This window comes from Sus scrofa, chromosome 12, assembly GCF_000003025.6.
Source record: "Sus scrofa isolate TJ Tabasco breed Duroc chromosome 12, Sscrofa11.1, whole genome shotgun sequence".
NCBI lineage: Eukaryota > Metazoa > Chordata > Mammalia > Artiodactyla > Suidae > Sus > Sus scrofa.
Window position 1 is genome coordinate 37,436,654 of NC_010454.4, and position 25,305 is coordinate 37,461,958.

At 41.2% G+C, this 25,305-nt stretch overlaps 1 protein-coding gene across 12 annotated transcripts in view; it reads right to left on the minus strand.

Annotated features, from left to right (window-relative positions):
* BCAS3 (BCAS3, microtubule associated cell migration factor) overlaps nucleotides 1–25,305 on the minus strand; it is a 580,495-nt gene that overhangs the window by 541,927 nt on the left and 13,263 nt on the right. For all 12 annotated transcript variants that reach the window (XM_021068160.1, XM_021068161.1, XM_021068154.1 and 9 more), the window contains exons 4-5: nucleotides 21,423–21,498; nucleotides 10,561–10,667 (exon numbers count right to left, since the gene is read on the minus strand). In XM_021068160.1, coding sequence (XP_020923819.1) covers nucleotides 10,561–10,667; nucleotides 21,423–21,498 — 183 coding nt within the window. The remainder of the gene's footprint in view (nucleotides 1–10,560; nucleotides 10,668–21,422; nucleotides 21,499–25,305) is intronic.

Here is a 25,305-nt window from a genome sequence, read left to right on the forward strand (position 1 = left end):
AAGGCCAGGGAACAAATCCGCATCCTCATGGATGCTGATGGGGCTTATTAACTGCTGAGCCATGATGGGAACTCACATTCTGGAGACATTTTTAATTGTCAGAATTAAGGAGTTGCTTTGAGCAGCCAGTAGAAGGAGGCCACAGATGTGGCTACATACCCTACTAGGTACAGAACAGACCCCGCCTGACAAAGAATCATTTTCTCTAAAATGCCAATAACGTCAAGGATGAGTCACAAACATATATAATTTGTGTTTTCCACACTTTCATGCCTTATAATTTTGGTTAATTTCTTACTTAAAATAGTATTAGCCTTTTAAAACAATTTTTTTTTTTTTTTGGCTGTCCCACAGCATATAGAGTTCCAGGGCCAGTGATGAGATCCAAGCCACAGTTGTGACCTACACCAAAGCTTCAGCAATGCCAGCTCCTTTAATCCACTGTGCCAGGCCAGGGATCAAACTTGCATCCTGGTACTGCAGAGACACCACAGATCCTGCTGAACCACAGCGGGAACTCCAAAACAATTGTTTCTTAATTTCGTTATCACCTGTGATAGTTCACATCAAGCTGACCAATACTCAGAAGAGTATACATAAAGAAGATAAAAAGTAAAAGAACAGGAAGTTCTCTGGTGGTCTAGTGGTTAGGACTGGGCACTTTCACCACTGTGGCCCAGGTTCAATCCTTGAAATTCCACAAAAAAAAAAAAAATTAAAGACATAAATGAGAGCCTGTGATCAATGCATACTCTATCTGCAAATAACCCCCAGGCGAGAGTGGAAGAATATTCAAAAATGATTAATTGAAAAAAAAGGGGAGTTCCCGTCACGCCGCGGCGGAAACAAATCCGACTAAGAACCACGAGGTTGCAAGTGCGATCCCTGGCCTCGCTCAGTGGGTTAAGGATCTGGGCTCAGTGGGTTAAGGATCCAGTGTTGCCATGAGCTGTGGTATAGGTCACAGACATGGCTCGAATCCCGAGTTGCTGCAGCTGTGGCACAGGCTGGCAGCTGTAGCCTCCAATTCACACACCATATGCCATGGGTGCGGCCCTAAAAAGACAAAAGATAAATAGACAGACAGACAGACAGATAAATAAATAAATAAATTTTTAAGAGGCAGGGAACTCAGCCTCAAGATTAAGCATTGTGGGAGTTTCCTGGCTCAGCAGATTAAGGGCCCGGCATTGTCACAGATGTGGCTAGGGTTGCTGCTGTAAAACAGGGTCGCACCCTGGCTCCAAGCTCCCCATGCCAAAGATGTGGTAAAAAAAGAAAAAAAAAAAGGATCTATCACTGTGTCTGCAGATGAAAATCTGAATGCATTCAAAGCGTACGAATCCATCTCAAAACAGGCAAAATGACCAAAATTTATAGGGTTACAAGTCAACATAGTAGGTCAATTATATCTAAATAAAACTGCAAAAGACAAAGTGCAAAAAAATTTTTATATTATTGCAAATGTCTATTTCCTGGTTTTGATGCTGCACTACAGTTTATATAAAATGTCACCTCTGGAGGGAACTAGGGGAAGTGTAACCAGAACTTATTGCGCAGCTTCCCATAAGCCTATAATTACTTCAAAATTAAAAAGTTTTCAAAATGAATTCAAGAGTTCCATTATGGCTCAGCAGAAATGAATCTGACTAGTATCCATGAGGATGCAGGTTTGATCCCTGGCCTCACCCAGTGGATTAAGGATCTGGCGTTGCCTTGAGTTGTGGTGTTGGTCACAGATGAGGCTCCCATATGGCATTGCTGTGGCTGTAGCGTAGGCCTGCAGCTGCAGCTCCAATTCTACCCCTAAACTAGGAACTTCCATATGTTGCAGGTGTGGCCCTAAAAAGCAAAAAAGAATTCAAAAACAGACCAAAAAAAAAAAAAAAAAAGCAAAACAGAGATGGCAAAATATACCTACTCATATTTGGTGGTGAAAGAATAGTCCTTTCAGGAAATGGTGCAGAATCAATCTTTTTTTTTTTAATTTTTTTTAATTCGTAAAAGCCTTGATCCCTATGTCATACCAAACACCAAAAATTTCAAAAGCATTATAAACCTAAAGATAATGACAATAACCTTCTAACAGAAAATATAGGAGAATGACTTCACGGCCTTAGAGTAAACAATGATAGAAAAACCATTAAGAACAGAGTGAACAGGGAGTTCCTACTGTGGTGCAGGAGAAACAAAGCAGACTGGTATCCATGAGGATGCATGTTCAATCCCTGGCATTGCTCACTGAGTTAAGGATCTGGCGTTGCTATGGCTGTGATGTAGGCTGGTGGTCTGGGAACCTCCATATGCCACAAGGTACAACCCTAAAAAGCCAAAAAAAACAGAAAGAAAAGAAAAGAATAGAGTAAACCACTAAACCACTTAAAATCTGATCTGGATTTCTTTCATCAGAAGACATTAAGTAAAAATGAAATTGACAGAACAACATAAATCAACTATAATAGAAAAAATAAAAACCTAAAAAAAAAAAGTAAAAATGTGAGAAAACCTATAAAGAAGTCTATTAGGACAAATGATGAAATCAGAAAATGTTGACTGTAGATTACATAACAGTATTACATCAAATTTAAATGTCCTGGTTTTGATAATAGTGCTAGGGTTGTACAAGATTATGTGCTTATTCTCAGGAAATATATACTGAATTATTTATGGAAAAGGAGGGCATGAATTCTCTTACTTATAAACAGTTCAGGAAAAAAATACGCACACAAAAAATTGAGCGAATGGTAAAGCAAAAGGAATAAAATGCCCTTCATTGGTAAACCTGGGTAATGGGTAACAGGAGTTCCTTATACTAGTCAATAAAATCTTTTGAAAATTTGAAATTACTGCAAAATAAACGCATCTTTAAAAGCCCACAATGAGGAGTTCCCATCGTGGCGCAGTGGTTAACGAATCCGACTAGGAACCATGAGGTTGTGGGTTCGGTCCCTGCCCTTGCTCAGTGGGTTAACGATCCGGCGTTGCTGTGAGCTGTGGTGTAGGTTGCAGACGTGGCTTGGAACCCGCGTTGCTGTGGCTCTGGTGTAGGCCGGTGGCTACAGCTCCGATTCAACCCCTAGCCTGGGAACCTCCATATGCCGCCGGAGCGGCCCAAGAAATAGCAACAACAGCAACAACAACAACAACAACAACAAAAAAGACAAAAGACAAAAGACAAAAAAAAAAAAAAAGCCCACAATGAGAAGTTCCCTTGGTGGCACAGTGGTTAACGAATCCGACTAGGAACCATAAGGTTGCAGGTTCGATCCCTGACCTTGCTCAGTGGGTTAAGGATCCGGTGTTGCCGTGAGCTGTGGTGTAGGTTGCAGACGCGGCTCGGCTGCCACGTTGCCGTGGCTGTGGCGTAGGCGTAGGCCGGTGGCTACAGCTCCAATTAGACTCCTAGCCTAGGAACCTCCATGTGCCATGGGAGTGGTCCTAGAAAAGGCAAAAAGACTAAAAAAAAAAAAAAAGCCCACAATGAGAAGTTCCCATCGTGGCTCAGCGGAAAGGTATCTGACCAGCATCCATGAGGACGCAGATTCAATCCCTGGCCTCACTCAGTGGGTTAAGGATCCAGTGTTGCCATGAGCTGTGGTGTAGGTTACAGATATGGCTTGGATCCGGCATTGCTGTGGCTGTGGTGCAGGCCACAACGCTCATTCAACCCCTCGCCTGGCATCTCCATATGCTGTGGGAGTGGCCCTAAAAAGACAAAAATAAATAAATAAATAAAACCCCACAATGAAATACCAGCACATACACACAAGAATGGTCAAAATTAATGAGACTGACAATACCAAGCGCAAATGAGAATGTGGAGCAAATGAAACTTTCAGACATTGCTGGTGGGAGTACATATTGGTAAAACCACTTTGGAAAACTGGTTGGCGATACCTACTAAAATTAAACACACACCCACACTATGACACAGCAAATCCACTTCTAGGTATCCAAGAGAAATCGATGTGGCATATATCCACAAGGAACACATATAAGAATGCCAGAGCAGCTTTATTCACAACACTCGGAAAGTGGAAACAATATAAATGTCTACCAGTTATATAAAGGACTTTTTAAAATGTGTTGTATTTGTGATAAAATACTATATAGCAAAAGTATGAACAAATCTCTGCTATATACAATAACGTGAAAGCATCTCATAGTCACACTGTTAGGAGAAAGAAGCCAGACAGAAAAGAATAGACTGGATTTGGTGACCACCACCACCCCTTGTATAAATTCAGGAAGAGAAAAAACTAATCTCTCTTGATAGAAGTCAGAATAGTGGTTACTTAGAGGTACGAGGTACGAGGAGGAGAGTATCGATAGGCAAGTGGCATGAGAGGCTCTGCTGAGTTGCTGAGAACACCGTAATCCGAATGGTGTCCAGAAGGTTATATACATATATAAAAATTCAATCTGTACACTTCAGATCTGTGCACTTTCTTGTATTTAACACATTCAGTAAAATTTATAACAAAAGAAAAAGCTGCCTTCCACACACTGTCCAAAGAATATCTTCCATTTTAGAATGGAAAAACATCAAAAATATTTCAAACAAGACTCTAATGCACAGGAATAAATTTCAAATTCACTTCTCAAGTCAACAAAAGTCACATAAAGCCACTATTAAAACAGAGGAAAGAGTCAACTTCAGCTATAAGACTTCTCTAATGTGACGCCATATGAAACACTCTATGAAAAAATATTTTCCTCTACTAGTACGAGTGGATTCCAAAAGTGATTTCAGTATTATTCTTCATTTCTGCTTTTATTCACTCCATGACACCCAACGATTTTCCATTGCCAGATGACTCAAGAGTCATCCATTACTTCTCTTTCCAGTAATAAGAGACTGGACCAAACAAAATGAGACTCCACTCTCAACAAAGCCAATTTTTTTATTTGGGTCCATACTGAAACTTTCTCTGCCTGCCAGTTACCCAAATCACTGACTTTATATTGTTCCCAAATGAAATCCATAAAAATTGTTTCCTGGCTAGCAATCTTGACATGGCAGAGTCTGTTGGCATCCAACCTCAAATAAATAATAGACTAATTGGTATTTACCTCAAATATGTCCTTGCATGTTTTCCCTAAAGTTTTTAGTGTAAAGGCAACACTAAAAGTGTAAAAGCTATACTTTAGGGCAAATATTTCCTTTCAAGGCAAAGGTTGTACTTTTTTTAGCTCAATGTGTTAGCGACACCTAGTGTTATTTCTTTGCAGTATATTCAAAGCTCCAAGAACACACCAAATCTGAACTGAAACTAAGACTGTTTCACACAATTCAACTCTCATCTTTTAAGTGCTGCAATGAATGTATTTTCAAATTTTCAAGATATATTTTTTTAGCTATGTAAGTATATATATATATGTTTTTTATTACTCAATGAATTTTATTACATTTATAGCTATACAATGATCATCACAACCAAATTTTATACCATTGCCATCCCAAACTCCCAGTGCATCTCCCCACCCTGAACCTGTTTCATTTGGATAAAATTCTTTTTTTATTTTTGGCCACACCTGTGGCATGCAGAAATTTCCAGGCCAGAGACTGAACCTGTGCCACAACATCAACCAGAGCCACAGCAGTGACAATGCTGGATCCTTAACCTACTGAGCCACCAGGAACTCCCAAATTCTAATTCTTATAAACTATGCTCCAACACCCATTTCTGATAAAAAAAAAAAACCTTTCCAAAAGTGGGCATAGAGGGAACCTACCTCAAACAAAGAACCCCATCAAAAAATGGGCAGGTAATCTAAACTGACAATTCTCCAAAGAAGACATACAGATGGCCAAAAAACACATGAAAAGATGTTCAACACCACTCATTATTAGAGAAATGCAAATAAAACTACCTTACACTGGCCAGAATGGCCATCATCAAAAAGTCAACAGAGGATAAGTGTTGGAGAGGGTGTGGAGAAAGGGAACCCTATTACACTGTTGGCGGGAATGTAAATTGGTGCAACCACTATGGAAAACAGTTATGGACATGCCTCAGAAAACTAAAAATAGAATTACCATTTTATGCCACTCCTGGGCATCTATCCAGAGAAAACCATGACTCAAAAAGATACATGTACTCCAATGTTCATTGCAGCACTACATACAATAGCCAAGACATGGAAACAACCTAAGTGTCCACTGATAAAGAAGACGTGGTACATATACATAGTGGAGTATCACTCAGCCATTAAAAGGAAAGAAGTAACAGCATTTGCTGCAACATGGATGGACCTAGAAATTATCGTACTAAGTGAAGTCAGTCACACAAGGAGACACCAATATCAAATGCTATCACTTACATGTGGAATCTAAAAAAAGGACACAATGAACTTCTTTGCTGAACAGATACTAACTCACAGACTTTGAAAAACTTATGGCTTCCAAAGGTGAGGGGATGGCACTGAGGGTTTGGGATGGAAATGCTGTAAAATTTGGTTGTGATGATTTTTGTACACCTATAAATGTAATAAAATTCATTAAGTAATTTTAAAAAAATTAAAATAAAATAAAACTATGCCATATAACTTACCAGGCAGCACCAGCCCCCAATCAAGACCTTGGAAACATCTTTGACTTCTCAATGTCTTATCAGTTACCAACACAACAAACTTAGTTCAGGCTCTCAACATCTCATATAAACAATGTCAAACTGACTCCTAAGGGGCCTCATGTTCTCTTCTTTTCTCCTTATTTTCTATTCATTCCACAGCCACATAAAACCAATCTTTATTAAATATGGATTTGGGAATTTTCTGTTACTCAAAGATTCTTAATGAGTTCATACTGGCTAAAAATTAATAAATCCAAATCCTCGTTCTGCAATTCAGATCTCCTCCCTGAATCTTCCATATCTCATTCCATGTCCACGGAGAGCTTACAACCACTCAAACATCAGTATTCACAGAGATGCTATTTGTGTTAAATGAAATAATACATGACAGAAAAATCTCTAAAACACACTCACTGTCATAAACAATTCCTCCTCCAACTGGATGCCCTGCTGACAGTGTTTGTCAAGCCATGTTATGAAGGCCCGATTATTTATTTTTTTTTTAATTTCCACTCTGGCACAAACAGATACTTCTGTAAATGACAAACACATGTTTTGGTGATGTTTAACTGGCAAATAGCTATAGGTTTCCAAAAGCTTACTCTCATTTTCTGTACCTATCTTGTTGTAAACAGTAACAAACATTTCACTATCACCAGTTCATGGACCAGCACCAGTCCATGGTCCACAAACTCACTGTGTTTCCTTCCAAGTCTGCTCCTTATCATACTTTTCCTATTTTTATAAGAGGCATCGCTGTTGACCTCTGTTCAAATTCCTCCAAAGACTTCTACAACCCGTTTTTTTTTTTTTTAATGGGCAAAAAAACTGTACAGATAATCCCTAAAAGATATCCAAATGGCCAATAAACATGTGAAAAAGTGTTCACCCTTATTAGCCATCAGGGAAATGCTAATTAAAACCACAAACCACCAGAATGGCTGAAATTAAAAAGACGGACAACACCAAACATTGGCAAGGATATAGAACAACTGATACATTATTGGCAGAAATGTAAAAAAAAAAATACAACTACTTGAGAAAAAAGGTTTGGAAGTTATAAAACTAACTACAGGAGTTCCCAACATGGCACAGGGGGATCAGCAGTGTCTCTGCAGCACCAGGTCACAGGTTCAATTCCAGGCCCAGCACAGTGGGTTAAAGGATCAGGCATCACTGTGGCTACCATGTAGGTCACAACTGCGGCTGGGATCTGATCCCTGGCCCAAGACCTCCACATGCCATGGTGCAGCCAAAAAAAGAAAAAAAAAAAACATTAACTACATTCCTACCCTATGAAGCAGCAATTCCACTTGTAGATATTTATACGTTTACAGAAAAAACAGAAGTGCTTTGTTTATAACAGGCAAAAGCTATTAATAATAGCCCAGTTATCCCTCATTAAGAGAAGGGATAAACTATGGTTTATTCACATACTGGAATACTATTGAGCAATAAAAAGGGACAATGAACAAGAGTGACTCTTATAAACATGCTGAGTGAAAGGATCCTCACACAAAAAGAGTGCAGTGCATACAGTATAACAGTACAGAAAGTTCTAAAACAGGCAAAATTAATCTATAGTAGAAAAACAAAATCAGTGGCTATTTCATGAATAGGAGAGAGGAAAAATTGAGAATGGACATAAGGGAAATATCTTGAGTGACAATCACATTCTATTGGGTTCTATTGGGTTTCCCTGCACTTATCAAAGCTCCAGAAATGCACATATTAAGATTTGTGTAGGAGTTCCCATTGTGGCACAGTGGTTAACGAATCCAACTAGGAACCATGAGGTTTCGGGTTCAATCCCTGGCCTTGCTCAGTGGGTTAAGCATCCAGCGTTGCCGTGAGCTGTGGTGTAAGTTGCAGACTCGGCTCGGGTCCCGCGTTGCTGTGGCTGTGGTGTAGGCCAGCCACTGCAGCTCTGATTAGACCCCTAGCCTGGGAACCTCCATATGCTGTGGGAGCAGCCCTAGAAAAGGCAAAAAGACCCAAAAAAAAAAAAAAAAAAAAAAAAAAAGTGTGTAGAAGATCCCTGGTAGCCTAATGGTTAAGGATTTGACATTGTCTCTGCTGTGACTCAGGTTGGGACCCTGGCCTGGGAATTTCCACATGCCATGGATGTACCCAAAAAACAAAAACAAAAAAATTAAAATTAAATAAAGATTTGTGTATTTAGTTGTGTGTAAATTTTACATTAGAACGCTAATCAAATATTGAACTCTAATGATATGCATGCAAAAAGTAGGGGAAAGTATTCTGATGTTTGCAATTTACTTTGAAATACATCGAAAAAGATGGAAAGGTAGAGAAAAAATGAAGCTGGTAAAATTTTCACTGTATACCCTAGTTGGTGGGTGTATGTGTTTCAACTTTGCTCTGTATTCAAAATGTTCTTATGGAGTTGCCATCATGGCACAGTGGAAACGAATCCAACTAGGAACCATGAGGTTGTGGGTTTGATCCCCGGCCTAGTTCAGTGGGTTAAGGACCTGGCGTTGCCATGAGCTGTGGTATAGGTCGTAGATGAGGCTCAGATCCCTGCAGCTCTGATTCAACCCCTACCCCGGGAACCTCCATATGCTGCTGTGTGGCCCTAAATGTTTGAAGTTCTTACAATGGCACAAAGCTCATTTTGTAAACTATCTGGCATTCTTCACCTGCCCACCCAGCTCCACCAAATTGCCTCCTTGCTGTTCTTAAAGGAAATAGTCCTATCACAGAGGCCACTGCCTTGGAATGCCCCTTCCTCAAACACCAATAAGGATCAGGCCTCCATACTTCTGCTCAGACGGTCTTTGAGAGAGGCTTTACAAGAAAGCATCTTATGTAACACATCAGCCACCCCATCATAACACTTGGTACATGTCTGTTTATTATCAAAGCATAGCTGGGAATTCCCTGGTGGTCTAGTGGTTAGAATTCAGATCTTTCACCACTGCAGCCCAGGTTCACTCCTTGGTCTGGGAACTGAGCTGCTGCACACCACAGCCAAAAAAAAAAAAAAAAAAAGAAGAAGAAGAAGATGAAAGAAAGCATAGTACATCTGTGTATATCATCTTCCCCATCCTCCAACCCACCTACCTAGAATGGAAATTCCCTAAGAATTTAGCTCAATGTTGTTTTCCCAGCACCTTGAACAGGGTCTGGCGTATAAAAAGCAATCAATAAATCGTTGCTGAGTGAATGAATTAATAAATGAACAAGGCAAGTATAAATCACATGGCTTTACAAGAATGTAATTTGGCAAATCAACCAAAAGCCCTAGTACACCTACTTTTATTGATCTCTCCAAACTACATGACCAAACAGATATTTATCTCAATATTTTTTAAGAAGGAAAAAACCTTAAGAAACCCAAATCAATGTCCAACTCTACAGAAAAGAACATTTCCACCTCAGAGCCTCTGACTTTACTTTTTGCAATTCCAATCTTTTTTTTCTTTTCCTTTTTTTTGCCATGCTGACAGCATGCAGAAGTTGTTCCTGGGCCAAGGATCAAACCTGTGCCACAGAAGCCACCCAAGCTGCTGCAGTGGCAGTGCTGAATCTTTAACCCACTCCACTGCAAGGGAATTCCCTGCTTTTCCAATCTTACTATGGCTAAATCATAATTAACTTCTATGCCACTTCCTTATTATAACCTCTTATTTGCTTCTTCATATTACAATTTGTCTGTAAGCCTGTTTACTCTTCAGTAAAATGCAGTTAAAGATAATAATAACTACTTAATAGAGTTACATGATGAGAAGTGAGAGCTTGCATGTAAAGAGATTCCCACGATTGCTGGCCCACTTTACAAGTCATATACAGCATGTCCCTCATTCCTTCAGCCTTGAATGGCATGGCAAACATAGCCGTCTCTTAGCAACTGCTTGTGAGATAAATGGATGGGACCTTAGAGAAAGCATCGCCAGGTTTCCTAGCAGCTAGCCTGCTGCAAAGTATTTTATTTTAGGGATTCAACCATCTTCATACTTACAGGGATGCTCCAGACCTGCATTCCATCACTGTAGCCAATCATGATCAACAAAGGAGGCTCATTCCCTGTGCTATGTATTTCATGAAATTCCAGATTTCTTGATGTATCTGCATTAGAATTAAGTAACAAGGGAGCAAATTAAAAAGTCACAATGTCAATCAACAAAACAACCTCACTGTCATTACTGTTCTTGGTGAAACAATTGTTTAAATTGTTTTTCAATAAAAAGCGCACATTTGGAAGACATTTCAAAGCGAAATTACAAGTTGAAATTACAAAACTAGTAGTTTTTTCCTTTTTTAACAGTACCTATAATAATTAGCACAAGTAAGGTTATAAAAACCAACCTCACTAGATACCTAGGGAATATTAATATCAGGAACAAAACCACTTGTAAATGATCAATGAAAATAAAACACTTTACCAAAATTAATTAAATATAAATATGAAGCATTATCATCCAGAATTTCTAATATGTATAAATTTAGCAATGGAAAAAAATATTATGTTCCTTTACACACAGGAATTAAATTCTCATATAAGTGAACAAACTGGGCATATGGTCCATTACAAAAGAATTATGTGTACTTTTCTAACCAACTTTTCTCATTCACATCAGTGAATATTAAGCATATGTTATATAATCATATTACAAACGACATCCTTATTGAAAAAAATATTATACCTCAAAAATCTCTAATCAAGCCTTCTATTCTCAGATCACCTTATCTCCCGGCAAGTTAGCTCAATTATCTGCTTATGATTCATTCTCTGACTTCAGTAGGACTCCAAGCCACTGACAGCCCTGTCTTCTCCGTATTCTTCAGATCCCTCTTATATCTACTCTCCTCCCACCTTACAGTCTTAGATCAATCATCTCAGTAACTTCTGCCAATTGCCTACATTCTCTCTCTCTCTCTCTTTTTTTTTTTTTTTTTGCCTTTTTAGGGCCAAGCCTGCAGCATATGGAGGTTTCCAGGTTAGGGGGTCTAATCAGAGCTACACCTGCTGGCCTACACCACAGCCACAGCAACACTCAATCCTTAACCCACTAAGTGAGGCCAAGGTGGAACTTGCATCCTTATGGATACTAGTCAGATTCGTTTCTGCTGAGCAACAACAGGAACTCCAAGCACCGCTATAAATTAACTTATCTCCAAAAACGTCAACTGAACCCTCAAAACTGCACAACGAGCCTACTCTATTTTCTGGAATTTATTCCACATTTTCAAGGACTCTCTTAAACTTTCTCCAAGCCCTGACTCCATCCAACCTCTCCTTACTCAGCAGATAATGTGTCTCATATTACACAGGCAAACTAGAAACTTCCTGTTTCCAAAGACCTATGTGCATCTGGACCACCCACTTCTCATTCCATCCTATTACAAACAGTCGTCTTTCCTTCTGTCTTAAGTAAATCCCTCCACTCTGCTTTGGATCCCATCTTCCCCCAACCTTTTCCAAACACTCCTTTCCTGTAGCTTTCATTCCTTCCATGCTACTGGGTATTGAAACATGTTAAAGTCTCTCCTATCTTTCAAAAATGTTCACATAGGCATTCCCATTATGGCTCAGCGGAAACAAACCAGACAGAGGAATATCCATAAGGACTCAAGTTAAATCCCTGCCCCTGTTCAGTGGGTTAAAGGATCCGGCATTGCCATGAGCTGTGGTGCAGGTCGCAGATGCAGCTTGGATCTGGCATGGCTGTGGCTGTGGCTGTGGTGTAGGCCAGCAGCTGTAGCTCTGATTCAACCCCTAGCCTGGGAACTTCCATATGCCATGGATTCAGCCCTAAAAAACAAAATAAATAAATATAAATAATAAATAAAAATGTTTATATAAACCAATACCAGGGAAATTTAGATTCAAATGACAACAGTAAAATTAATAAAAACTCTAGAGAACAATGTAGAAACATATTTTCATGATCACGGTACAAGGACACCAAAAACCCTCAACATAAAAGATTGGCTAATTCTAGGAGTTCCCATTGTGGCTCAGCAGAAACTAACCTACTAGTATCCATGAGGACACAGGCACTGATTAATCAGGTAAATCATTTAGGTGGTGATTGGTAGAAAGAGCTTCTATTTTGTAGTCATTCTTGGAAGGGTTTTCATGAAAAATGAGGTAAAGAAGTGAACTCATAGAAAATGACTGAGGAGTTCCCGTCGTAGCGCAGTGGTTAACGACTCCAACTAGGAACCATGAGGTTCTGGGTTCGATCCCTGGTGTTGCTCAGTGGGTTAAGGATCTGGCATTGCGGTGAGCTGTGGTGTAGGTCGAAGACACCGCTCAAATTTGACACTGCTGTGGATGTGGCTGTGGCTGGTGGCTATAGCTCCAATTGGACCCCTAGCCTGGGAACCTCCATATGCCAGAAGCGCAGTACCAAAAAGATTAAAAAAAAAAAAAAAAAGAGATTGGCAAATTCTACTATAGTATTCATTACATTAAAATGAAGCCCACTGTGCTGCAGCAGATTAAGGATCCAGGATTGCCGAAGCTGTGGTACAGGTAGCAGCTGCAGCTCAGATTTGATCCCTGGCCTAGGAACTTCCACATGCCGCAGGTAAGGCCAAAAACAAGCAAAAATAATTAAGAACTTGTGTTAATCATGAACCATCCTTAGCAGAAAAATGAAAAGCCAAGCCAGAGCAAGGGAGAAGAGACACTTGTAACCCCACAAGGATTCACCTAATACAACTAACAATTAAAAATCAATATGAAGGAGTTCCCTAGTGGCCTAGTGGTTAAGGATCCAGTACTGTCACTGCTGTGGCTCTGGTTACAGCTGTGGCTTGGGTTCGATCCCTAGCCCAGGAACTTGGCATGCCCTGAGCACAGCCACCAAAAAAAAAAAAAAAATCAGTATGAAAAAGGTAACTCAGAAAACAGGCAAGAGACATGAAAAAACACTTCAAAAGTAGGAGAGTCAATCATCAGTAACCATGAGAAGTGGCTCAACCTCGTTTGTAATCAAGGAAGTGCTAATTAAAACCACAGTGACAAAACCAAGCATTGGCAGGATGTGGAGTCAAGAGACTGCCTATTTACCGACAGTAAATGTATTCAATACAATCACTTTGGAAAATCGTTTGACAATATATATTCAAGTTGAAGATACCACGCTCTTTGACCAAACAGTTCCACTCTAGATGTATACTCTTTAGAAGCATAAGCACATATACACCAAGAGACAAGAAAACTCAGAGCAGCATTATTTGTAAAACCCCCAAAACTAGAATCAATCCAAATGTCCATCAACAGAAGAATGGACAAGCACAGCAGTATACTGATACAATGGAAGACCATATTCACAGGAAAAAATGAACTACTACCATATACCGTAACATGGATGAACCTCACAGACATAATAAGTCAAAGAAGCCAGACACAAAAGCCTATGTACAAATGATTCTATTTATATGAAAGTTAGAATCTTTGGCAATTAAGTAGCAATATTCTATTTCTTTTTTTTTTTGTCTTTTTGCTATTTCTTTGGGCCAATCCCGCGGCATATGGAGGTTCCCAGGCTAGGGGTTGAATCAGAGCTGTAACCACCGGCCTACGCCAGAGCCACAGCAACGTGGGATCCAAGCCGCGTCTGCAACCTACACCACAGCTCACAGCAACGCCGCCGGATTGTTAACCCACTGACCAAGGGCAGGGACCGAACCCGCACCCTCATGGTTCCTAGTTGGATTCGTTAACCACTGCGCCACAATGGGAACTCCAGCAATATTCTATTTCTTAACCTAAGTGATGGTTACATAGGTTTTGGATTTGTAAATATTCATTCATTCATCTATACTTTTGTATAATTACCATGATATATTTGCACAATAAATATTTTTTTAAATCATAAATCAGGAGTTCCCTGGTAGCCTAGCAGTTAAGGATCTGGCCTTGTCACTGCTGTGGCCCAGGATCTATCCCTGGCCCAGGAACTTCCACATGCCTTAGGCATGGCCAAAAAAAAAAAAAATCATAAATCAAAGCAGTGATAGCCCTGTCCCTTTATTTTACTTCATCATTTCCTTTCTTTCTACAAGTAAAATTCCCTGTTTGAAGGAAGATACACAGATGGCCAGCAAACACGTGAAAAAATGCTCAACATCGCTGATTATAAGAGAAATGCAAATCAAAACTACCATGAGGTACCACCTCACACCAGTCAGAATGGCCATCATTAATAAGTCCACAAAGAACAAGTGCTGGAGGGGTTGTGGAGAAAAGGGAACCCTTCCGCACTGTTGGTGGGAGTGTAAACTGGTACAGCCACTATGGACAACAGTTTGGAGATAACTTAGAAATCTATACAGGAGTTCCCCGTCGTGGCGCAGTGGTTAACGAATCTGACTAGGAACCATGAGGTTGCGGGTTCGGTCCCTGCCCTTGCTCAGTGGGTTAACGATCCGGCGTTGCCATGAGCTGTGGTGTAGGTTGCAGACGCGGCTCGGATCCCGCATTGCTGTGGCTCTGGCGTAGGCCGGTGGCTACAGCTCCGATTCGACCCCTAGCCTGGGAACCTCCATATGCCGCCAGAGCAGCCCAAGAAATAGCAACAACAGCAACAACAACATCAACAACAACAACAGACAAAAAAAAAAAAAAAAGACAAAAGACAAAAAAAAAAAAAAAAAAGAAATCTATACATAGAACTTCCATATGACCCTGCAATCCCACTCTTGGGCATCTATCTGGACAAAACTCTACTTAAAAGAGACACACGCACCCGCATGTTCATTGCAGCACTATTCACAATAGCCAGGACATGGAAACAACCCAAACGTCCATCAACAGATGATTGGATTCGGAAGATGTGGTATATATACACAATGGAATACTACTCAGCCATAAAAAAAGAATGACATAATGCCATTTGCAGCAACATGGATGGAACCAGAGAATCTCATACTGAGTGAAATAAGTCAGAAAGACAAAGACAAATTCCATATGATATCACCTATAACTGGAATCTAATATCCAGCACAAATGAACATCTCCTCAGAAAAGAAAATCATGGACTTGGAGAAGAGACTTGTGGCTGCCCGACGGGAGAGGGAGGGAGTGGGAGGGATCGGGAGCTCGGGCTTATCAGACACAACTTAGAACAGATTTACAAGGAGATCCTGCTGAGTAGCATTGAGAACTATGTCTAGATACTCATGTTGCAACAGAACAAAGGGTGGGGGGAAAATGTAATTGTAATGTATACATGTAAGAATAACTTGATCCCTTTGCTGTACAGCGGGAAAAAATTTTTTAAAAAAATTCCTTGAGTTGTTTCTGTCATATGTTCTTCATCTCTCATTCACCCCAAATCCACTTCAAAATGTGTTTCTGTACCCAACATTTCTCCCAAGTGACCTCCGCTATGGTCACCAATAACCTACAAGTTGTTGAATGTAGGTTTTCCAGGCATTTCTTGTTAAGACTATTTAGCAGCTTTAACCAATGCTCACCATTTTCTCCTTAAAATATTTTCCCTTGATTTTCTAAGCCTATCCTCCTGGTTTTCTTCCGCTCTAGTCACTCCTTGGCCACTTCCTCTGCTGGCTGAGCTTTTTCTAACTACTCCTTAAATACTGGAATTACTCTGAGCTAATTCTACATGCCCTCTTCTTCTTACAGCATACCCTCTACACCCCCCCCCCCGCCCCCACCAAGTGATCGCATTCCAACCATTCCTTCAGTTAGGATCTGCTAGTGACTCCCTCAGTGTGGGTTTCTGGATGTCTCAACAGACGATCAAAGTCCGCTCCAAGATCAGGATTTCCTCCCCAAACCTGATCTTCCAGGGCTCCCTATTTTGGTGAAGAGCATGATTATCTGTCCAGATAGCAAAATCAGGAACCAGCTTCTTCCCTCCCTCTAGCAATAAATCTAGGGCCAATCTTCCTACACACCCCTGTGTACAATGTCTACTGCAAAAGCATAAATGACTTCCTGCCTCCACCACTGCCCACCGTACTATACAGTCAGAGTGCTCTTTGTAAGATACAAATAACAACATCCCTCCTCACCCCAGTTCTAGACATTAGAGACTTCCCGTTGCTCAAATATAAAGATGAAAAGATTGAACACAGCTTATACTCAGTGATTTTTTTTCATGCTGATTTTCCTTTAACAGGAATTCACTAGCAGAAAATTCATAGCACGTGATTCTGTGTGCAGCAAAATTCAGAATCATAACCTTATTTTCCTAGGGCATAATTAATGCTCTTTAAATCTAACATTTAAATGCTCTTTTATCATCTGTGTTTTGTATATACATCATTTAATTGGGTGCACAAAAACCCTGCTTGACATGCATCTTATCATTGATAAGACCAAGGTATAATTTACTCAAAGCCAAAGAGAAATCTCAGGACTGTCGTTTTTGTTGTTTTGCCTTTTTTTTTTTTTTTTTTTTTGGCAGATGGAAGGTTCCCCACCAAGGATCAAACCCACAATGAAGTTGGAACTGTGCCATAGCTGCCTGTGGCAACACTGGATGCTTAACCCACTGTGCCATTCAGGAATTTCCGAGAAATCTCAGGACTCTTGACACTCAACCCAGTCATCTTCTACTACAGCTACCATCTTGGAATTCTCCTGTGGTGCATAGGTTGAGGATCCAGCATTGTCACTTCAGCAGCTCAGGTCACTATCACAGCTCAGGTTTAACCCCTGGCCTGGAAACTTCCACGTGCCATGGCACAGCCAAAAAAAAAAAAAAAAAAAAAAAAAAAAAAAACCGAGGAAACAAACAAAAAATACAGCAACCAACTTGATCACAGGTTGTGACTTTTAGAAGGGCTCAAATGCCAAATATAAGACTCCAAGGTCGTTATATAAACAAAATCTTCTTATTCTAGATTCTGCTTAGTCACTTGTGCTATTTTCATTTCTCTGGATGGTGGTAGAACAACCTTTATTACCTGTGAATGAAACTCTTAATTTCATAAAAATCTTATTCTTCAGAACTGTTAGAGCTTTAAGCAATTCTTATTCTTTGACTTTATATCTTCTATCACACAATCAATCACTGGTTAGTTCATCCAATAACTACTCTTCACCTTTTTTTTTTAACTGGTTTCTTTTTTATTTCTCCCTTAAATATGGACTTTACGGTCTTACCTATACAGACAACTAGCCATGTGGTTTTAGCTAACGACAATGTCCTCCTTCAAAACACGTCTATCTTATCTGTGAACCTCGCCCAGTGTGTACTCAGTACACTCTCCCTCCTTAGAAAACTGTTTGCAATTGAGAAGGGGAGTAGGGAATACTGGCTTTTCTGCTCACCTTCCATCGTGGCTCAGTGGTTAATGATCCTGACTGGTATCTATGAGGTTGCAGGTTCAATCCCTGGCCTCGCTCAGTGGGTTAAGGATCTGGCATTGCCTTGAGCTGTGGTGTAGGTCACAGACGTGGCTCGGATCCTGAGTTGCTATGGCTGTGGTGTAGGCCGGCAGCTGTAGCTCCAATTTGACCCCTAGCCTGGGCGCCTCCATATGCCTCAGGTACAGCCCTAAAAAAAAAAAGCAAGAGCAAACCCATGGTTACTAGAGGGCTCAGATCTGATCCCTGCTGGGGAACTCCATATGCCACAGGGTGGCCAAAAAAAAAAAAAAAAAAGAAGAAGAAGAAGAACAGATATATGTGTGTGCACTTTGCTGTGCACTTGAAACTAACACCACATTGTAAGTCAATTATACTCCATTAAAAGTGAACACACACCCATACACAAAAGTTCTGGGCCTTTAAGGGCCGGAAAGGCAAGTGGGGTTGAAGCATAGCTTAAGAGGGGACATAGTTAGATGGGAAAAGGACTAAGCTTGAGGCACTTGTAGGACATCTAAGTGAATACATCTAGGAAGTAAGTAGCTGAAATGGGGATCCAGGCCCACTGGAGCCACAGAGGCTTATAACAGCTACTATCCTTGCATACCTCATACACTTCCTACTCTATGCTTCCCTCTTTCCTTGTAACTAATCCTACCCCCCCCCCCCATCAAGCACAGGAGCAAGCACACAGCTAGCCGAGCCAAAGCTAGTACCACATCCTTAACCACTGCAACTATTCCCATAACTGGAAAGTATTCCAGCAGGGACTTAAAGAGATAGCTGTACACACACGAATATTAGTATTATTCAGAAAGCCAAAAGGCAGAAGCAACCCACATGACCATCGATGAAGAAATAAACAATATGTGGCAGATACACACAGTGGATCATCAAGCACAGGCTACAGCATGAGTGACCCTGGAGGAGATTATGCTAAGTGAAATAAGCCAGTCACAGAAAGACAAATACCGGAGTTCCCCCTGTGGCTCAGCAGAAGTGAACCCAACTAGTATCCATGAGGATGCAGGTTTGACCCCGGCCTCACTCAGTGGATTAAGGATCTAGCATTGCTGTGAGCTGTGGTGTAGGTCACAGACATTGCTCAGATCCTGTGATATTGTGGCTGTGGTGCAGGCCGGCAGCTGTAGCACCAATTCAACCGCTAGCCTGGGAACTTCCATGTGCCGCAGGTACAGCCCTAAAAACCAAAAAAAAAAAAAAAAGACAAATACTGTATGATACAGCTTATAAAGTATCTTAAGTATCTCAAATTCATAGAGAATTCAAGTAGAATCATGGCTGCCAAGGGCTAGTGGGAAGAAGAGAATGTAAAGTTGTTGTTTAATGGGTGTAGCATTTCGGTTTTATAAGATAAAGAGTTCTGGATTTTGGTTGCCTAACAATATGAATGAACTTAACACTATTGAGCTCTGCACTTGAAAATGGTTAGGATGGGACATTTTACCACTGGTTGTTTTGGGGGTTTCTTTTGGCCTTCTAGGGCCAAACCCAGGCTAGGGGTCTAATCAGAGCTACAGCTGCCGGCCTACACCAGAGCCACAGCAACGGGGGATTTGAGCCGCATCTGCGACCTACACCACAGCTCATGGCAACGCCGGATCCACTGAGCGAGGCTAGGGATCAAACCCACATCATCATGGATCCTAGTTGGATTCATTAACCACAGAGCCACGAAGGGAATGCCCATTTTACCACTGTTGGTTTGTTTTTTTGCTTTTGATAGCCATACCTGCAGCATATGGAAATTCCCAGGCCAGTTCCCACTCCACAGCCACAGCAATGCCAGATCTGAGCTGCACCTGCGACCTACACTGCAGCTTGTTGTAACAGCAGATCGTTAACGCACTGAGCGAGGCTAAGAATCAAACCCACATCCATACAGAGACAACATCAGGTCCTTAACCCACTGAGCCAGAGGGGGAACACCCTGGTAAATTGTATGTTAAATGCATTTAACCACAATTAATTTTTTTTAGATTCCCTTAAACTAATGACTTGCAACTAAAAAAAAAAAAAATCCTGTTGAATATAAAAATCAATGACTAAGTACAATATTAGACCTTGATATTAGAACTGACCAACTCAGGATGAGCTAGAGGAAGGCAAGAATTTCCCCTCACAGGCTAGGAAGTGGGCAGTTCTTGTGTTTTGGGACTCAAACTATACACTGGGAGTTTCCATTGTGCCACAGCAAAAACAATTCTGACTAGAATCCATGAGGATGCGGGTTTGATCCCTGGCCTTGCTCAGTGGCTTAAGGATCTGGCATTGCCTTGAGCTGTGGTACAGGTCACAGATGCAGCTCGGATCTGACGCTGTGGCTGTGGAGCAGGCCGGCAGCTACAGCTCCGATTGGACCCCTACCCTGGGAACTTCCATATGCCATGGGTGCAGCCTTAAAAAAAAAAGAAAAAAAAAGACCAAAAAAAAACATCATTTTTTTTACTGCTGACATGAAACTGTTAAAAATTACTTATTATTTTTCCTCTATGCTGTACAAGTGTTTGCTACTATCTGGCTCATATTGCCAAGACCACAACCACATTTTCTTTGTTATTAAATCAAGAAAGTCCTACAATACATTCTGACATCCACAAAGCAAATATATTTCCAGCAGAGAAAAAGTCTGAATTCAGGAGGAAATGGTGACAGAAAACAAAAGATGGCAGATACATAAATAGTTTTTAACAAAGAAGGAAAAGGAAGGGAGTTCCCAGGCAGCTCAGGGGGTCTGGCATTGTCACCGTGTGGCTCTGTTTACAAATGCGGCACGAGTTCACTCCCTGACCCAGGAACTTCTGCATTTCGTGGGTGCCGCCAAAAAAAAAAAAAAAAAGAAAGAAAGAAAAGGAGGAAAAATATACTGGTAAACAGGAAATTTCACAGTCATAAAAAGATAATTTTTTTTGTCTTTTTGCCATTTTCTTGGGCCGCTGTCACGGCATATGGAGGTTCCCAAGCCAGGGTTCAATCGGAGGTGTAGCCACTGGCCTACACCAGAGCCACAGCAACGCGGGACCCGAGCCACGTCTGCAACCTACACCACAGCTCACGGCAACACCGGATCCTTAGCCCACTGAGCAAGGACAGGGACCAAACCCGCAACCTCATGGTTCCTAGTCGAAATCGTTAACCACTGCACCACAACGGGAACTCTGGTAATGATTATTCTGCAGTTACAAATCTGATACAACTGACCAAACTTGAATTATAAAAACCTCTTTTCTAAGAACTTGTTATCTCACTTGGACCTGACGTTGAAGGCTAGGCAACATATGTTGACAGTGACTTTAAGTAAGACTCGCACGACACAATATTATTAATAGTTCTAATAAAGTTTCCACAGTTGAATATGTTACTTTTTAAATTAAAAATAAAATTGTCTTATTTCTCTTACTTTAAGAGAAAGTAATCTGACTAAAAGTAAGGGTTCTCTTTTTGGAATTAGGTCAACCTCAAAGATTTAATTCATATGCCCCCCCCAAAAAAAGTTAAAACCATACCATTTAAATCTGCATTTTCAAATCTGACCCAGACTATTTTCTCCTTCTCTTCTGTTAGAGGCGTTCCACTGTAAGCCTGCAGAACAAACAGAAACATTTGAATGAAAATGTTTTTGTGGGTTTTTTTTTTTGTCTTTTTGCCTTTTCTAGGGCCTCTCCTGCAGCATATGGAGGTTCCCAGGCTAGGGGTCGAATCGGAGCTGTAGCTGCCAGCCTACATCAGAGCCACAGCAATGCGGGATCCAAGCCTCGTCTGCAACCTACACCACAGCTCACGGCAACACCGGATCCTTAACCCACTGAGCAAGGCCAGGGATCAAACCTGCAACCTCATGGTTCCTAGTCAGATTAGTTAACCACTGCGCCACAACGGGAACTCCCAGAAGGAAAATGTTTTAAAGCTCAAATATTACTGTTGTTCAAAACAAAGAATAACTTAAAGCCAACCCTATCCCCTTTGAACATCACCAAGCCTCTATCTTGGGTACCAGCACATTTTGTCATATTTTTACTCCCAAAGTTATGCAGGAGTCTGATAACCTTGGTCAAAAAACATTTTTTTGGAGTTCCCTTATAACATAGTGGGTTAAGGACCCAGCATTGTCACTGAAGCAGATCAGATGGCTGCTGTGGCAAACGTTCAATCTCTGGCTGAGGAACTTCCGCATGCCACGGTCACGGCCAAGGGTTTTAGCCTAAGAATTGCAGAAACCTAAAGTACAATGATCAGGAGTTCCCGTTGTGGCGCAGTGGTGAACGAATCCGACTAGGAACCATGAGGTTGCGGGTTCGATCCCTGGCCTTGCTCAGTGGGTTAACGATCCGGCGTTGCCGTGAGCTGTGGTGTAGATTGCAGACGTGGCTCGGATCCTGCGTTGCTGTGGCTCTGGCATAGGTTGGTGGCTACAGCTCCGATTAGACCCCTAGCCTGGGAACCTCCATATGCCGTGGGAGCGGCCCAAGATATAGCAAAAAAAAAAAAAAGAAAGAAAGAAAAAAGAAAAAAAAGTACAATGATCATAGTCTATTAGGAAGTATCACTATAATTCAAAGGTATTCAAAAAACTAAATAATCTCCTATATTGGTCAACAAATAGAGCTGAAGAAATAAACCAAACTACCACACATAGGAGTTGATGATCAGGCAATTATACTCTACCTAGAACTGTCAAAAGCATTACATTCTGCTAACCACAGCTCTGGAGGATGCTGGCCTAGGACTGGGGGTGAAGAAAAAAAAAGTATTACTTTTTCAGTCTCTTATCTGGCCTCCAGACCCAACCTATTAGCTTTCTTGCAGGCCTGCAAGGGTCACAAAGATAAGTATAAACTGCCAAGAAGTCACAGGAAGAGTATCAACAGTACCTACTAGTATTCAAAGGGAGTCATGCCCCCACAAAGCAAATATTTTTATTTAAAATATTTTAGATTACTATACATATTTGTAAGCATTTAACGCGTCAACAGAAGAGTGGCAACATTTTCAGTTATAAAGTAGTACTCAGGTCACAGAACATTTCATATAAGCTGTATTGAAAGCACACAAAAAAAACCACTATCCCATATGTAATTTGTGTTACACAGGACTTGCTTTCAATTCTCAAGCCATTTTATACTCCCTTTCTCATACCACACAAGGTTAATGGCCACTGAAAATATTACTAAAAGACAGGGTTATTATTTTTTTTTTGTCTTTTTGCCTTTTCTAGGGCCACTCCCAGGGCATATGGAGGTTCCCAGGCTAGGGGTCTAATCGGAGCTGTAGCCACCAGCCTACACCAGAGCCACAGCAACTCGGGACCTGAGCCGCGTCTGCAACCTACACCACAGCTCACGGCAATGCAGGATCCTTAACCCACTGAGTGAGGCCAGGGATCGAACCCGCAACCTCATGGTTCCTAGTCAGATTCATTAACCACTGAGCCACGAAGGGAACTCCAAAACAGGGTTAGTTTAATAGTAGGTTTACTATACAATAAGAGAAAAAACATACACCTCCTTATGATTTCAATTGTCTTTGTTTTCAAAAAAAACAAGCAGAGATGTGTATAGGGCAGTTGATTCCTTTGGAGAAAAGGAAAACTTGCACTAAAAACAACTGATTCATCAACTTTATCTTCAACCACCTCAGCATCTTCTTTTCTTCTTCCTTGGCCTTGCTCTCTTCATCCTTAAAACTCTCCTTTTTAAAAAATAGCCTTCTTGACGTTCCCATCGTGGCTCAGAGGTTAACAAACCCAACTAGTATCCATGAGGACTTGGGTTTGATCCCTGGCCTCGTTCAGTGGGTTAAGGATCTGGCATTGCCATGAGCTGTGTGTGATGTAGGTCAAGACACAGCTCAGATCCCACTTTGCTGTGGCTTGTGGTGTAGGTTTGCAGCTGTAGCTCCGATTCAACCCCTGGCCTGGGAACCTCCATATGCCACAGATGCAGCCCTAAAAAGATGAAAGACCAAATTAAAATAGCCTTCTTTTTTGGGAATAGTTTTAGATTATTAAACTTAGTAGAGTTCTCATATTGCTCCCCCCCGACCCCTGCTCCGGCCAGTAACTCCTACTGTTAACTACCTAATCTAACCAAATCGTACCTTACACTATGGTGTACTTGTCCAAACTAGGAGACTAGCACCGTGCATTGCTACTAATTATGCCCCAGACTTTATTGGGATTTCACCAGTGTGTTTCCACCAATATCTTTTCTCTGCTCCAGGACCCAATCCAGGAATCCACACTGCATTTCCAACCACTTCTTTTTTTCCTGTGTCTGGCTGTCCCTTAATCTGGTAAAGCAATAACATATTTCAAATTTTTCTTCCATTTAGCAGATTGATTATAAGGCTCTGTATCTCCTGCTTATTCAGCATTCTCTCAATGCCTCTGCAACATTTACAGGATGCTCTCCTTTGATTTCTGACTGATAGGCAGTGCCAAGGTTTAAAAGAGGCCTTTCAGTGTACTGGGATTCTTAAACTGCTTTTCTTTCCCCTTCAGGGGGAAACAAGACTTTCATAATGAGGCTGCATATTTTTGCTATGTCTTCAAGTTTTCCTCTCTCCTTAGCAGACATAGTGTCCTTTTCACTAAGCATTTCTGAGAAATTTCTATGAAGTTGACTTAAGCATCTTAGGGCTGCTTCTTATGTACCTTCCTGCAAGTGGGCATCAAGAAAGCATGTGACAGGGAGTTCCCGTCGTGGCACAGCAGAAACAAATCCGACTAGGTAGGAACCATGAGGTTTCGGGTTCAATCCCTGGCCTTGTTCAGGGGGTTAAGGCTCCAACATTGCTGTGAGCTGTGGTGTAGGCTGTAGACGCAGCTCGGATCCCGGGTTGTGGCTGTGGATTGGAACCTCCATATGCCTCAGGTGCAGCCTGAAAAGACAAAAGACAAAAAAAAAAAAAAAAAAAACAGAAGGCCTGTGACAGCATGACATTCTGCCTCTCATTTTTTTATGATATTCTTTGCTCATGTTTGGTATTTTATTGTTAGTGAAGCCCAGATGCACCCAGTGCCCATCCAGGCTCATTTGCTACCTTCATGGAGGTCACTGTACTGCCGCACAGAGGCTTGTCCCTCTCCCCCCAGCACTGACTCTGTTAGCCCTCCTGCTCACCCAAGAGCCAAGTGCTCTACCTCTTATTTAGACTTGAAATTTCACCTCATTACTGAGTACAGGGTAGGTTTAGTTCTCCTTTTATTCCTTATCTGGTTTCTAACATATATACACGTTCGTAAGCGTAAAGCTACGGTTGAATTTTTAAAACACAGAAGGGAATTCCTGTCGTGGCACAGCGGAAACAAATCCAACTAGTATCCTTGCGGATGTGCGGGTTCAATCCCTGGCCTCGCTCTGTGGATTAAGGATCCCGTGTTACCATGAG